Below are 15,439 nucleotides of genomic sequence, written 5' to 3'. Positions count from 1 at the left end.
TAGTCTGCACCGAACCAAACACCCCTCTCTAGTCCCACCTCCCTGCACAATGCCCATAACCCTCCATCTTCTTCTCATCCATATACCTGTCCAACCTTTTCTTAAATAATACAATTGACTCCGCCGCCACTATTTCTCCCGGAAGCTCATTCCACACGGCTACCACTCTCTGAGTAAAGAAGTTCCCCCTCATGTTACCTCTAAACCTCTGCCCCTTAATTCTTAACTCATGTCCTCTTGTTTTAATCTTTCCTCCTCTTAACGGAAGTAGTCTATCCACATCCACTCTGTCTATCCCTTTCATAATCTTAAATACTTCTATTAAATACTTCTATCAAATCCCCTTTATTTATTATTTTTTTCCTCTCTGTATTGCAGTTTGTTTACATTTCTTTGTTTGTTCACGTGTACATTGAATACAGTTTTTTTGGCACGACCAATAAGTGGTAATTCTGCCCTGCCCACAGAAAAAATAATCTCAGGGTTGTATGTGATGCATTATGTGTACTCTAACAATAAACCTGAAATCTAATCAAAGTGGGACACTGAGAGAGAGGTGAGCAAGAGGAAACTACAGTGAAAGATATGGGGCATTGTAATCCAAAGCTCCTTAAATCTCCCACCTCTCCTTCCTGAGGTAACTCCAGCAGGTCAGAAAAACAGGTCAGGTCAGGCAGTAAGAGATGAAGGATAGAGGAATATACTTAGCAGGGTCTGAGTGGTGTCCAATACGATCGCCATCACTGAGTTGTGAACAGGAGAGTCAATGGTGTTGTATTCACAGGAAGGAGAGGAATCAGGATCGGGGAGAAGATTACAGCTCACCAGGAAAATTCTTGTGGAAAGGGACAAAGTTCCAAAAACAGTGGCAGCAGGAGACTGAAATGTTGAGTTTGTATTTTATCTGCCACAGTGTTGATGAGAAGCATTATTACCCATCCCTGGTTGTCTCTCGAGAAGATGAGGTGAGCTGCCTTCTTGAATTGTGGGGAAAGTGCTCCAGATTCAGTTTGAGGAGGGTTCCAAGGTTTAGACCTAGTGACACTGAAGGGCTGGCAAAGTATTTCCATGACAGGAGGGGAAGTTGCCTGTGGTGACACACCCAGGCACCTGCCGCTCCTGATCGTCAAGCAGGTAGAAGGCTGTGGTAGGCAATGCTGGTGCAGTCTTCATGACTAACCTCAGTATATTCTGTAGTGGGTGCACACTACATACCCAGTGATGCTTCAGGCAGTGGCAGAAGCTTGGGAGACTAAAACTCATTGACCATACTGAGAAAACGCATACCACCTGTTCATGTCTGCAAGAATATGGTGCTGATGTTTCTCTCTGCAAGCCAGCAGACAGGGTGCACGATGGATTTGCTCTCTGAAATTTCCTCATACACAGCTTCCAAATGGAAAAACCCAATTTCAATCTAGCTGACTCTGAGATTTAGGAACATTCAGACCTGGAACCCATGCGTTCAATAGTTAAGAGTTTGTTCTCATAATATAACCATAGAAGACTTTAGTTTTAATTTAGGGCATGTAAATTCTAGAGATTCTCAAGTTACTGAGTTTCAGGGAGGGTGGCGTGGAGATTGCCGAATCCAAGTAGAAGAACAATCTGTACAGACTCCCAGAACGAGACAAGTGGCAGATTTGAGAAACAAAGCTGCGGGGGGGTGGGGGGGGGGGGGAGGGAAAAGGAGAGAAAGAACAAGAAAAGAAGTTTGGTTGGCATTGACATTTGGAGTTAGATTTCAGGTTAGATTTGGAACCAAATAGATTTTGAGTTATAATTGGTTTTACAAATTGGTTTGGGATTGGAAATGGATTTGCAGAGTAGTTAGGTTTCATTTTGGAGATGGGTTTGTGATTGTATCTGAGGATTGGTTTGGGATTGGATAGAACATAGAACAGAACATAGAACAATACAGCACAGTACAAGCCCTTCGACCTTTGATGTTATCCCTAAAAAAAAGTACTGAACCCACTTTACCCCAAACCCTATTTTCCTTCATCCATGTGCCTGTCTAAGTGTCGCTTAAATGCCCCTAATGTTTCAATCTGCACCACCATCCCCGGCAAAGCATTCCAGGCACCCACAACAATGTGTATAAGAACGCACTCCTCATGTCTCCCCTGAACTTATCTCTCCTAACTTTGTGCGTACGTACCATTCCTGCCCTGGGAAACAGGCACTGGCTGTCCACCCTTACCATACCTCTCATAATCTCGTAGACTTCCATTAAGTCTCATCTCATCTTTCTATGATCCAAAGAAAAAAGACCCAGCTCTGCTAACCTTGCCTCATAAGACTTGTTTTCCAATCCAGGTAACATCCTGGTAAATCTCTTCTGCACCCTCTCCATGGGTTCCACATCCTTCCTATAATGAGGTGACTAGAACTGAATATACTATCTCACCAGAGATTTTTAGAGTTGTAACATGCCCTCTCTACTCCTGAATTTAATCCCCCTATTAATGAATCCCAGCATCCCATAGGCCTTTTTAACTATCCTATCAACCTGTGCGGCACCCTTGAGGGATGTATGGATTTCAACCCCAAGATCCCTCTGTTAACCCACACTCCTAAGTAATCGGCCATTAACCCTGTATTCAGCCTTCTGGTTAGTCCTTCAAAAATGCATCACCTCACTCTTACCCAGATTGAAAATCATCTGTCACTTTTCTGCCCAACTCTGCATCATGTCTATATTCTTTTGTAACCTTCGACATCTTTCAGCTCCATCCACAACTCCTCCAACCTTCATGTCATCCACAAATGTACTGACCCCCATCCTTCCACCTCTTCATCCAGGTCATTTTTAAAAATCACAAAGAGCAGGGGTCCCTGCGTAACTCCACTAGTTACAGAATACTTTCCTTCAACTAATACTCTCTGCTTCCTTCCTGTAAGCCAATTTTTTCATCTATATTCAGCCTCATGACTTTCTGGATGAGTATCTCGTGGGGGTCTGTTGTACACAAAGACCTTGTCAAATGCCTTGCTAAAATCCATGTAGATCACATCTACACCCTTCTTATTATAAATTTCTTATATTACATTTACAGAAAAACTCAATTAGGCTTGTGAGGCACGACCTTCCCTTCACAAACCTTGCAGACTATCCTTGAGTAGATTGTACTTCTCCAAATGCTCATAGATCCTATCCCTTAAGAATCCTCTCTCTAATAGTTTACACATTGCAGACATTAGACTCACTGGTCTATAATTCCCAGAATTCTCCCTATTATCTTTTAAAATGAGGGAACTACATTTGCCATTCTCCAATCTTCCGCCACACCCCTGTGACCAAAGAGGATTCAAATATAATGGCTACTGCCGCAGTTATCTCTTTTCTCACTTCCCACAGCAACCTTGGAATATTGCATCCAGCCAGGGGATCTGGGAATTGGTTTGGATTAAATCTGAGAATGATTTGGGATTGGATCTGGGGATTGGATCTTGGGATTTGTTTGGGTTTTATTATGGGGATTTGTTTGGGATTGGATCTGGGGAGTGGTTTGGGATTGGATCTGGGAAGTGGTTTGGGATTGAATTTGGGAATTGGCCTGGGATTGGACTGGGGTTTGCAATGGGATCAGGTTGGGATTGATTTAAGAACCCCAGCGTAGACTAGGATTGCTCTTGAAGGGATGGTCTAGGGTTAGATTTGGAGGCTGAGGTTGAGTTTAGAGTTGTGACTGACATTTGGTTTCAGGCTGAGGCTTGGGGTTTGAGGTTGGGGATGAGATTGGAGATCAGTTGAAGCTGAGTTGGTTTTGGGTTTGGTCACCTACACTGGGAGCCAGGCTGGAGGAGGGGTGGGGGAGAGGGAAAGTGTTGTTGCTGTGTTTCTGTCACTCTCTCACTTGAAGAATATCATAGGATAATATCATGAAGTTTGAATGTGTGTTAAACAGGCTCTCACTTTTCACTAGCCACATGTGACAAGGCTGAGAGGATCAGGTTTTAATAGCCACATGCTTAAATGATACATTGCACTCATTTCCTGTAGCACAAACTGCTCAACCACAGGATAAACCTGGAGGCCATCTCTATTGGGGTACAGACGAGGTTTATAAGAGAGTGATTCAAGTCAGAAACCGTCCAACATTTAATTTACGGTTTCGGTTCACACTTAAAGCCAAGAACATAATCATCCTAGACTGAGCAAAAAACCAGTGAAGCACAAAAGCAGAGTTTCAGGGAAGTTCTCTCGGAGTTGAGGAAAAATCAACGGCGATAATTCTTAACCACAAAAACCCGAGGAAGATCAGAAACATAAATTGAACTCGTGGTCGCCAGAAAATATAAAAATTCCCTTGTTTGGAAATTTTTGGGAAGTCCATTGGTTTTGAACCGATCTCTGATCTAAAAGCACCAGAGAAGATTTCCCAAGTGGGTGATTCCTCATTCATTTGCTCTGGTCATCGAGATGGACAGCACAGAAATGGGCCTTTTGGTCCAACTGGTCAATGCCAAGGCATATACCTACTCAGATACTATTGTCCTGTATTTGACCCATGTCATTCTATTCCTTTTTTGTCCAAATTCTTTTTAAATGATATTATTCTATATTCCTCTCCCACCTCCTCTGGCAGATTGTACCCTGTATCCACCATCTCCTGCATGAAAATTTTCCCCAGATCTCCTTTAAATATTTCCGCTCTCACCTTTAACCTATCTTGATAAAAATACTGAGACTTTTTACCCTATCCATGCCCCTCATAATTTTATAAACCTCTATAAATTCTCCCGTCAGCCTGAAATCCAGTGAGAATAAACCCAGCCTATCCAATCTCTCCTTATAACTACAGCCCTCCATTCCAGGCAACATCTCTTTGGCACTCTCTCTATTACTACCACATATTTTCTATTGTGTGGTGGCCAGTGTCTTAAACAGCTGAAACATGATGTGCTAATCTTTGTATTCTTTGACACCCCTGCCAACAAGGGCAAGCAAACGAACCCTATCCAATCGTATTGAAGTTTTCAGAAAGCTATGGACTTGCTCCCCAAAGTATCTCCATACATCAACACTTCTAAGATCCCTGCTGTTTGCTATACATGTCCAGCCAGTATTAAATGACCCAGTGTGTGTCACCTCACACTTGCCTGGATGAAATTCCATCTGCAAACGCTCCACCCAACTTTCCAGTTGATCTATGTCCTGTTGTATTCTTTCTCAAACTTCTCTGCTAACCATATCCTTTTTGCTGTAATTAACCATGATACAAGACCACGAGATATAAGAGCAGAAGTAGGCCATCAAGTCTGCTTCGCCATTCCATCATGAGCTGATCCATTCTCCCGCTCAGCCTCACTCCCCTGCCTTCCCCTCATAACCTTTGATACCTATTTAGATATCTATTAATCTGCCTTAAATACACCCGACGACCTGGCCTCCACAGCCATGGCAGCAAATTCCAGAGGTTCACCACTCTCTGGCTAAAGAAATTCCTCCATATTTCTGTTTTAAGTGGGCCACAAAAACAGATTGTCTATGTGTCAAATGAAGTCAGTCAGAGGGTTATCACCTTTTAGAATTCCTGATCCAAGTTGTGGGAATTCAGTCTGAGACTGATAACTGTTTGAGATCCAGAAATTGAAGGGATGTGGGGAGGAAGAAGCAGCTAAGGTAAGAGTGTTAGAATGATACCACATCTACATGGGCCCATGTGGCACTCCTACTTTCCCACTTCACATGGGTACCTATGTGACACAGGCATCTTCTTCTGTCACTTCTTGAAGAAAGACCAGGCTTCTTGTTGGGAGCCAACCAAGGCTGAAGACAGAATTTATGTTGTCTCTTCATGGACTTCAAGTTTAAGTTGCACGAGTACAACCTGACAAAACTGTGTTCTCCGGTTTACGATGCAGCACAATGCAAACGCACGTGCGGACACAACACCCCTACAAGCGATATGTGTGCAGTACATATATTACAATAAATAAATGAATATTGTTAAATAAATAGTAGAGTTTCGGAGGGTTTGTATGAGCGGTTCATCAATCATTCTTTCCCAGTTATCCGTAAGTCAAGTCTGATGCCTTAAATGCTCTGAAACCCACACACTGCCTAACACCCTGCACACCTGTGTATATTACACAGCTAAGCTATGATTTATATTATGGTGAGCATACAGAGCAGAAAGTATGTAAATATCAGCCAGGGTACATGCTAAAAAATTAAAGCACTGCTTAATTTTAAACCATGTAACAGTTAACACCCACTGCAGTCACAGTATACTAATAGAGAACATGTAATTTACAGGATCAATGTACCACTGAGAACCTTGTATAATATGTAAGACTCAGGAAATAAATAAATTACTATTGGACAGTTGGGAGTCTGGTGCCAGGTTCATACTTCCAGCACTGCATCTAACCCAAATCTCCACTCAGGAGTGAGAAGGCGGAACATAAAAAGCATAAAATGACCAAGTAAATTTGTGATTCTTGTTAATTTTTTTGAGTGCCTGTGGTTAATTTCCTGAACATCAGTAATTTTCAGTGTGATTGGATCACAGTGAACAGATCTCATTCAATATGCATTTGAAGACCTACATGTTGTTTTTAGTTACGAGCTATTTATGGCATTTATATTGCATTTAAATCACACACCTGCATACAAATCATGTCAGTTTTATCTTGGTTTTAACTCCTATGCACATCGATGATGAAGGGATTCAATGCAATTATAGCGCTATGAATTGCACTGTTACATAACTGGTGAAAAAGTAAAAATTTGTAACCAAACTTTATCCACCCTTACCAGCACTTTATCTCCCTGGGCACTGTCTCAAGGCCCTCTTGTATGAAATGTCTGATGCACACTCTCATTTAAAGCAACAGAAAGAGCAACTCACCTCTGGAGGCTGTCATGTTTGCCTCAAAGGAGTGCCCAGAAAGTTAGAGCAATTCTCTCTCTTCAGGCAATGCTTCTCTCAGAGAAAACTGCCGTTTTGACTCAACTGATCTTGGGAAATCCAGTGCCCTGCGATTTACTCTCGTTGGACGGTTCCACCTCACTTGCTGTAACTTTGAACATATAATCCGCTCAGCCTGCCTGCTCGCTTCTCTCAAGACTGAGTTGTCTGTTGACTCTTGACAGTTACAAGTGGTGCTTTGCCATGTGACTAACCTCCAGCACTCTGGTGAACTGCCTGGTTAATAGAGTGAGGTAGGTCTGGATAGGGACTTCCCTGACAGCTGATTGAAGACAATGTTATTTCTGAAATTTTGGCAGGGTGAGTGATGTTATTACTTGAACTAGACACCATCACCGGACAGCAGGGGACTGTCCAAGGCATCCAGGTCTGAATGACACAGAGTTTCAAGAAAATACCATATGTCTGGGGATTTACTGTGTTTTGGTAAAGGCAGGAGGGATTTTTCATAGTAAAACTCTAGCTTTAATTGGGTGTAAAAAATGAGTCTCAGCATCTATATTAAGGGAGTGTAGTTAGTATTACAGGTATCAGGATGGTTAACTTTTTAAATGGGGTAGCTTGCGCACAAGGTTTGTGCTCCCTCCTCATACTGTAGGTTCAGCAGACACGTTGCTAACAGTATTAAAGTACAAAAGTCTGCAGACATCGAGATTGAAGTATAAAAGCACAAAGGTGGAGAAACTCAGCAGATCAAACAGTGTGAAGGTAAAAGGGTAAAGGTTCCATTATTGTCATGTAACACTACATTTAGAATGTAACATACATGAAATTCTTTAACTTTTGTCTACTGTAAGGCAGACAGAGATACCACTTTGTCCAGTGAAGTAGCATTTGGAAGAGATGGGACTGAATTTATTTGAATTACACTACCTTTTGACAAGATTCCCGGCAGGCCCCCCTCCCCCACCCCCCCCCCCCCCCCCGCACCCCCACCTCCTTCCTGCTTGATTTTCACACTGCTCAAGGAAAGCCCTTGGGCCTTCCCACCTTTCTGCACAATGGGTCATCTAGGGCCGGGCTTGGGGTCCCTGTGATCCCCTGGACAGGGTGGGAGAATCAATGCTGGAAACAAAACCATGTTTATGTAGCACCGGAGGACATCAAAGCCCATGAATTATGTGGGAGATCGCGGTATTGTTGATGCTCAACACATGAAGTATCGTGATAATAAGCAAAACTCGAGCTGCTGGAGGAACCCAGTGAGTCAGGCAGCATCCGTGGAGGGAGAACTTTGGTCAACATTTCAGGTCGAGACCTTGCTTCAGGGCAGAGATCCTGTTTTAGATCCTGCAGTGAGGGATACGCTTTGGCCACAACAGCAGGGGGAAGGGCATTCCCCCCCCCCCCACCCACACCATTTCCTTGTTGGCGTTTGCCAATTGTCTCATGCAGTGCCAGACTGAGACCACCTACATATTTGAAGGAACAACACGACATCTTCTGTTGGGGCACTCTCCAACCAGATGGCATTAACATCGACTTCTATGGTTTCTGTTAACCACCCCCCACCCCCACCTTTCCTCCAGCTCTCTCTCTCTCTCTCTCTCCTTTCACAGAGCCAAAATCAGTTTTCAATTCTCCTCTTAACATATGCAATTAAACACCTTTTGTAGGTCTGGACTCCTTCCTTTGTCATTCTTCAGTCTTTATTCTGATGTCTTCCTGTTGTTTGCTTATTCCTTGAAGAGGGCTCAAGCCCAAAACGTTGGTAATATATATCTTTACCTCCTATGGATGCTGTGAGACTGGATGAGATCCTCCAGCATTTACTGTGTATGTTTTACTACAATAACAGCATCTGCAGCCATGCATGTTTCAGTACTTGATCTCCCTCACTGTGGGGTCCTTGACATCTATTAAAGAAGCTAGTTCTCAGTTACTGTCTCTCCAAAGGCCAATGCTTTAGACACCGCAGGACTCCCTCCTATAGGCACATCAAGGTCAGAGAGTCAAACAGCAGAGAAATGGGCCCTGTGGACTCTAATGGAGTGAAACACAAAAGTCTGCAGATACTGTGATTGTTATAAAGACATACAAATGCTGGAGGAACTCAGCAGGTCTTGCAGCGTCCATTGGAGGTAAAGATGGGCCCTGTGGCCATAAGGTTGCCTATATACCCTTCTCTGCTTTGCTTTGTTCAGTGTCTGAATGCCTCTTAACCACAGAGATGGTGTCTGATTCCACTGCCTCTTCTGGTAGGGAGGTAAAAACCAGATTTATTGTCACGAAATGTGGCAGCAGTATTGTGCATTCCAGGTGCAAAATGGCCATAAATCACAGTGTAAATTTGGACATACAACACGGTAACAGGCCCATCCAGCCCACGAGCCCGTGCTGCCCAATGAACCAAATAACCTACAACTGAATGGTGGGAGGAAACCGGAGCACCTGGGGATAACCACCCACGTGGAGAACATATAAACTCCTTAAAGACAGTGTGGGATTTGAACCTGGGTCTCTGGCACTGTGATAGCGTTGCACTAACCGCTAGGCTAACTGTGCCACCCTTTCATAAATACAAGAATTTAAAAAGAAATAATTAATGCGGGGGGGAAAAAAGAGAAAAAGGTGAGGGTGTGTCTGTGGTTCTCTGTCTATTCAGTAATCTGATAGAGGAGGGGAAGAAACTGTTTTTGTAATGCTGAGTGTGTGTCTTCAGCCTCCTGCACCTCCTTCCTGATTGTAGCAGTGAGAAGAAGGCATGGCCTGGGTAGTGGGGACCCTTGATGATAGAAGCTGCTTTCTTCAGACACCATCTCTTAAAAACAGCGTCCTTAATGCTGTGAAGACTGATGCCCATGATGGCGCTGGCCAAGTTTGCAACTCTCTACCCCGTTCCTGTCCTGTGCATTGGCCCCTCCATATCAGTGAAGCAACCAGTCAGAATGTCTACACCTGTAGAAATTTTCAAGAGTCTTTGGTGGCTTACAAAATCTCCTCAAACTCCTCCTAAAATATAGCCGCTACTGATCCTACTTCATGATTGCCATTGATGTTGTGAGGGATACTGGAATGTTAGGAGTCCAGAGATACCGGAAGCAAGTGCCAATTAAGAATAAAGTATTATGGGTTAACTTAAGGTGAAGGGATACTGGAATGTTAGGAGTCAAGCAAGTGCCAATTAAGAATAAAGTATTATGGGTTAACTTAAGGTGAAGGGATACTGGAATGTGAGGAGTCAAGCAAGTGCTCATTAGAGATGAAGTATTATGGGTTAAATCAGGGTGAAGGGATGCTGGAATGAGAGGAAGGGTTGTAAAAGTGTAATAAACTAAGGATCTTCAAAACAGGATAACAAGTAGATAGCTTTAGCAAGTCTTAGGGATTGATTAATGAGTGAAGAACAAAGACATGATACTTCTCTGGCTAACAAGTTTGCAGGAAGACACATAAACTGATGAGAAGTTAGAATCCATGTGGGCAGAATTACCTAATGCTAAACCAATCCAGGAGGCAGAAGAATGTTGGGGTGAAGGTATCTCTGTACTGAAATGAAATGTATAAAAGTTGGGTCAGCCCCAGTATCTGTGTGTATTCCCAGGGTAAGGGGAAGCACCCAACTTTGCATTGTTGTAATAGTATAATAAATGTTCTTTGGTCTCAATTTTTGTCTCGAGCAAATTCTGTGAAGGTACTTCTGTTTCTCACAATGTGATCCAGATATCACCACTCTGAACAATAAACTCTGCTCATATCTTCTCTAAAACCTTCCTCTCACCTTAATCCTACACCCTCTTGCCTTGCTACCTCTATGCAGCAGATGTCTCAGCCAGGATTCTATGGGGAAGTCTCCATAGCCTAGAGCCTTTGGACTCAGAGCCATGAGCACCCCCACTTTATATTGATCTCCATATATTCCTGCCATTGGCCTTAATCTATTTAACCCCCTCAAAGTTGCTGCATTGATTGGTGCTGATTGGAATAACATGAGGCAGTTTCTGAATCATGATGGCCTCTGCTTGATTTTACCACATTCATGAGGAAAGAAAACCCCCAACAGCAACTCAACATTTATGTTATTCAGTTGGGGGAAGTGAATTTGGACATTGAGTTTTGGGATTGAATTCTGTTGTCTATGGTTTTGGACTGACTTTCTTGGCTGACTGACGGGGTTTTGGGGGGATTTTTCTCCTTTGAATGTTGGGTATGTACTGCAACGGTCTGGGTTATTTTTACATACAGACTGTTTATGATGATAGGATAGCTGTATATTTGTTATAATTCCTTATAGTTGGGTTAATTGGGTTAAGATGTTATATTGTTAATTGTCATTAATAAATTTAGATTTAAAATTTAACCCTTTTGAATCGCATCCTCTGTTGCCTGCTGGTTTGAGGTAACAAATTTGATATCTTGAAAAAATAAATTGTGTAATAATTATGATTAGGCTTCTAATTTACAATTGATATGTATATGGTATGATTTGATTTATGTTAAAGGGTTTTTGTTAAACTCAATAAATAAAAACATTTTAAAAAGAAAGTTAGAGAGATGGATCAGTTGGTATGGAGCAAACACAGCATCATATTATTTGGGGGCTTGGTCAGGATTCTGATAACGGCAGGAAAGCAATCGTCAAGCAGATTTGCTAGAGCTGTGGGGGAGGGTTTAAACTAGCTTGGCAGGGGGCTGGGGAGCAGAGTTTGCGAGCAGTGTCAAGGGAGCATGGGCACCTAGTTAAGAATGATAAAGATAACAAAGGAAGGATGGAGGTTAAGGTAAAAGGTAGAATAGGGAATATATATGAGGGTCATTCTCTGAAATGCGTGTACTTTAATGCAAGAAGCATAGTGAACAAGGTAGATGAGCTTAGAGCATGGATTGGCACTTGGAATCATGATGTGGTGGTAATTAGTGAGACCTGGTTACAGGAGGGTCAGGACTGGCAACTAAATATTCCAGAATACAAAAGTTTGAGATGTGATAGAACAGGGGGTAAAAAAGGGGGAGGATTTGCTCTGCTTGTTAAGGAGGACATTACTGGTGTGAGGCGGCAGGATGGTTTGGAGGGATCATCCAGTGAGGCTGTTTGGGTGGAATTGAGGGGTGGAGGAGGCATGAGGGTACTAATAGGAGTGTGTTATAGACCACCAAATGGGCCAAGAAAATTGGAAGAACAAATTTGTAAGGAGATAGCATATATGTGTAATAAACATAATGTAGTGATCATGGGAGATTTTAACTTCCCTGATTGGGATACCCATATAGTAAGAGGGCTGGATGGGCTAGAGTTTGTCAAATGTGTGCAAGATAGTTTTCTTAATCAATACTTAGAGGAACCAACTCGGGATGGTGCAATACTGGATCTCCTGTTAGGGAACGAGATAGGTCAGGTGTCTGAGGTTAATGTTGGAGAACAAATTGGATCTAGTGATCACAACTCTATTAGTTTTAGGGTAGTTTTAGGGAAGAGCAAAGAAGGGACTAAAGTTGAGGTTCTGGATTGGAGAAAAGGAAATTTTGACAGAATGAGAATGGCTTTGGGGAGTATTGAGTGGGACATGATTTTTTCAGGAAAGGATGTAAATGAAAAATGGAGAATATTCAAAGAAGAAATTTTGAGAGTACAGAGTAGATATGTCCCAGCGAGGATCAAAGGAAAGGCTGGAAGTCATAGGGAGCCTTAGTTTTCGAGGAATATTAGAAATGTGGTTAGGAGAAAGAGGAAGGTGTACAAGAGGTATAAACAGCAGGGTGTTGAGAAATTGAAAGAGGACTACAAGGAGTGTAGAAAAAACCTTAAGAAATAAATTAGAAAGGCCAAAAAGAGGCACGAAGAGGCTTTGGCAGGTAGAGTAAGAATAAATCCAAAGGGTTTCTATAGGTACATTAAAAGTAAAAGATTAGTGAGGGATAGAATTGGACCCCTTGTAGATAGGGAGGGTAGGCAATGTGAGATGGGGGAACTTTTAAATGATTTCTTTTCCTCGGTATTCACTAGGGCAAAAAATATTGTACCAGTTGAAGTAAAGAAAAAGAGTGGGGAGGTCATGAATCATTTAAGGATAACCGAGGAGGTAGAAATGGCAGTGTTAAAAAAGATAAAGGTGGACAAATCTTCGGGTCCGGACAATGTATTCCCAAGGACACTCAGGGAGACTAGTCTACAGATAGTGGGGCCATTAACGGAGATATTTAGGATGTCACTGGTCGTGGGGGTAGTGCCAGAGGATTGGAGGGTGGCTCATGTTGTTCCGCTGTTTAAGAAAGGGTCCAAATGTAAGCCTGGAAATTATAGACCTGTGAGTCTGACGTCTGTGGTGGGTAAGTTGATGGAAAGTGTTCTGAGGGATGGCATTTACAAATATTTGGAAGAACGGGGATTGATAGGTAGTAGTCAGCATGGTTTTGTCAGGGGTAGATCATGCTTAATAAACCTTATAGACTTTTTGCGAGGGGGTTACAAAAAAGATTGATGAAGGGAAGGCTGTGGATGTTGTGTATTTAGACTTTAGTAAAGCTTTTGACAAAGTTCCCCACAGGAGGTTAGGAAAAATGGTGGAGGCATTTGGTATAAATAAGGAGGTAGTGAAATGGATTGAGCAATGGTTGGATGGGAGGTGTCAGAGAGTACTGGTAGAAAATTGTTTGTCAAATTGGAGGCCGGTGACTAGTGGAGTTCCTCAGGGATCGGTCCTGGGTCCACTATTGTTTGTTATATATATATTAACAATCTGGAAGAAGGGGTGGTGAATTAGATAAGTAAGTTTGCGGATGATACAAAGATTGGTGGTATTGTGGACAGTGAGGAAGATTATCGTAGCTTAAAAAGAGATATAGGAAAGCTAGAGGAGTGGGCTGAGAAATGGCTGATGGAATTTAATTCAGGTAAGTGTGAAGTGTTGCATTTTGGAAAGGCAAATCAAAATAGGTCATATACATTGAATGGTAGACAATTGAGGAGTGCAGAGCAACAAAGGGATTTAGGAGTTATGGTAAATAACAAAGTTGAAACTCAGGTAGATAGAGTGGTGAAGAAGGCATTCGGAATGTTGGCCTTCATAAATCGGAGTATTGAATTCAAGAGTTGGGATGTTATGATGAAATTGTACAAAGCATTGGTGAGGCCAAATTTGGAATACTGTGTGCAGTTTTGGTCACCAAATTTTAGGAAGGATATAAACAAAATAGAGAGAGTGCAGAGAAGGTTCACGAGAATGTTGACAGGATGTCAGGGTTTGAGTTACAGAGAAAGGTTGAGCAGCCTGGGGCTTTTTTCTCTGGAGCGTAGAAGATTGAGGGGGGATTTGATGGAGGTGTTCAAGATTTTAAAAGGGACAGAGAGAGTCAACGTGGATAGGCTTTTTTAATTAAGAGTGGGGGATATTCAAACCAGAGGCCATGGTTTGAGATTGCAGGGGGAAAATTATAAGGGGAACATGAGGGGAAATTTCTTCACGTTGGAATGTGGAATAAGCTTCCGGCAGAGGTGGTTGAAGCAAGGACGTTATTCACATTTAAGGAAAGACTGGATAATTACATGGAGGGGAGAGGATTGGAGGGGTATGGACCAGGGTATGGTCACTGGGGATTTGTTCCGGCATGGATTAGTAGGGCCAAACTGGCCTGTTCTGTGCTGTATATGGTTATATGATCCTTAAATCTGGCAGTGCATGATCTCATACTTGTGAATTGTCTTCCTGACAGGAGAAGGGGGTGGTGGGGGGGGTGGGGGAGGTGTAGAGAGTGTGACAGGGCTGGGATGAGTCTTTTAGTATGTTGGCTGTTTTTGCAAGGTAGCAGGAGTTTTAGATGGAATCAGTGGAAGGGAGGGGGTGGGTGATGGAATCGATGAAAGGGAGGGGATGTGAGATTGAGTCGATAGAGGGGAGGGGGTGTGTGATGGAGTCGATGGAGGGGAGGGGGTGTGTGATGGAGTCAATGAAAGGGATGGGGTGGGTGATGGAGTCGATAGAGGGGAGGGATTGTGATGAAGTCAATAGAGGGGGCGTGTGATGAAGTTGATGGAGGGGAGGGGGTATATGGTGTTGGAGGGGAGGGGGTGTATGATAGAGTTGATGGAGGGGAGAGGGTGCAAGATGGAATTGATGGAGGGGAGGGGGTATGAATGATGGTCTGAGCCATGTTCACAATGCTCTGGCTCAGAGACCCTCCAGTCCCTGATAGGATGTTCTCAGTGGTGCACCAGTTGAAGTTTGTTGAGGGATGCAGGTGTAACGTCGCAGACAGGGACTGAACATTTTGCAGTTGACATTGGTTTAATGTTGTCTCTGAATCTGATCGTCTCTGAATCTGGTCAGCTCTGATTCAGCAGTGAAAATGAAAGTCTTAGCACTACTGAAAGAAGCTGGAGGCAATAGTTTTACTCTCAGTTTTACATTTCTGGAGCAGAGGGACTGATTGAAGCCTTCAGCAGAAGCTGTGGCTTCACGCCACACGCAGCTCAGGAAATGGGCAGTGTTCTCTGGCAGTTGTCACATGTGTAGGCGAAGCAGTCTCCAGCAAGTCTTACATGTTTGCTCAACCTGATATTC

The 15,439-nt window shown here is 43.0% G+C and overlaps 1 protein-coding gene across 4 annotated transcripts in view; it reads right to left on the bottom strand.

Moving 5' to 3' along the window:
* The window catches only part of ccr7 (chemokine (C-C motif) receptor 7), a 78,704-nt gene that overhangs the window by 22,499 nt on the left and 40,766 nt on the right, over nucleotides 1-15,439 (bottom strand). The window contains exon 1 of one of the 4 annotated variants that reach the window (XM_069907167.1): nucleotides 6,861-7,124. The exons of the other annotated variants lie outside the window; for them this stretch is intronic. Coding sequence (XP_069763268.1) covers nucleotides 6,861-6,876 — 16 coding nt within the window. The 5' untranslated portion in view covers nucleotides 6,877-7,124. Of the gene's footprint in view, nucleotides 1-6,860; nucleotides 7,125-15,439 lie in introns of those variants that run through there. 4 annotated transcript variants of the gene reach the window in all.

This window comes from Narcine bancroftii, chromosome 12 (assembly GCF_036971445.1).
Source record: "Narcine bancroftii isolate sNarBan1 chromosome 12, sNarBan1.hap1, whole genome shotgun sequence".
In the NCBI taxonomy this organism is placed as follows: Eukaryota; Metazoa; Chordata; class Chondrichthyes; order Torpediniformes; family Narcinidae; genus Narcine; species Narcine bancroftii.
This window is presented reverse-complemented; position numbering and strand designations above follow the sequence as displayed.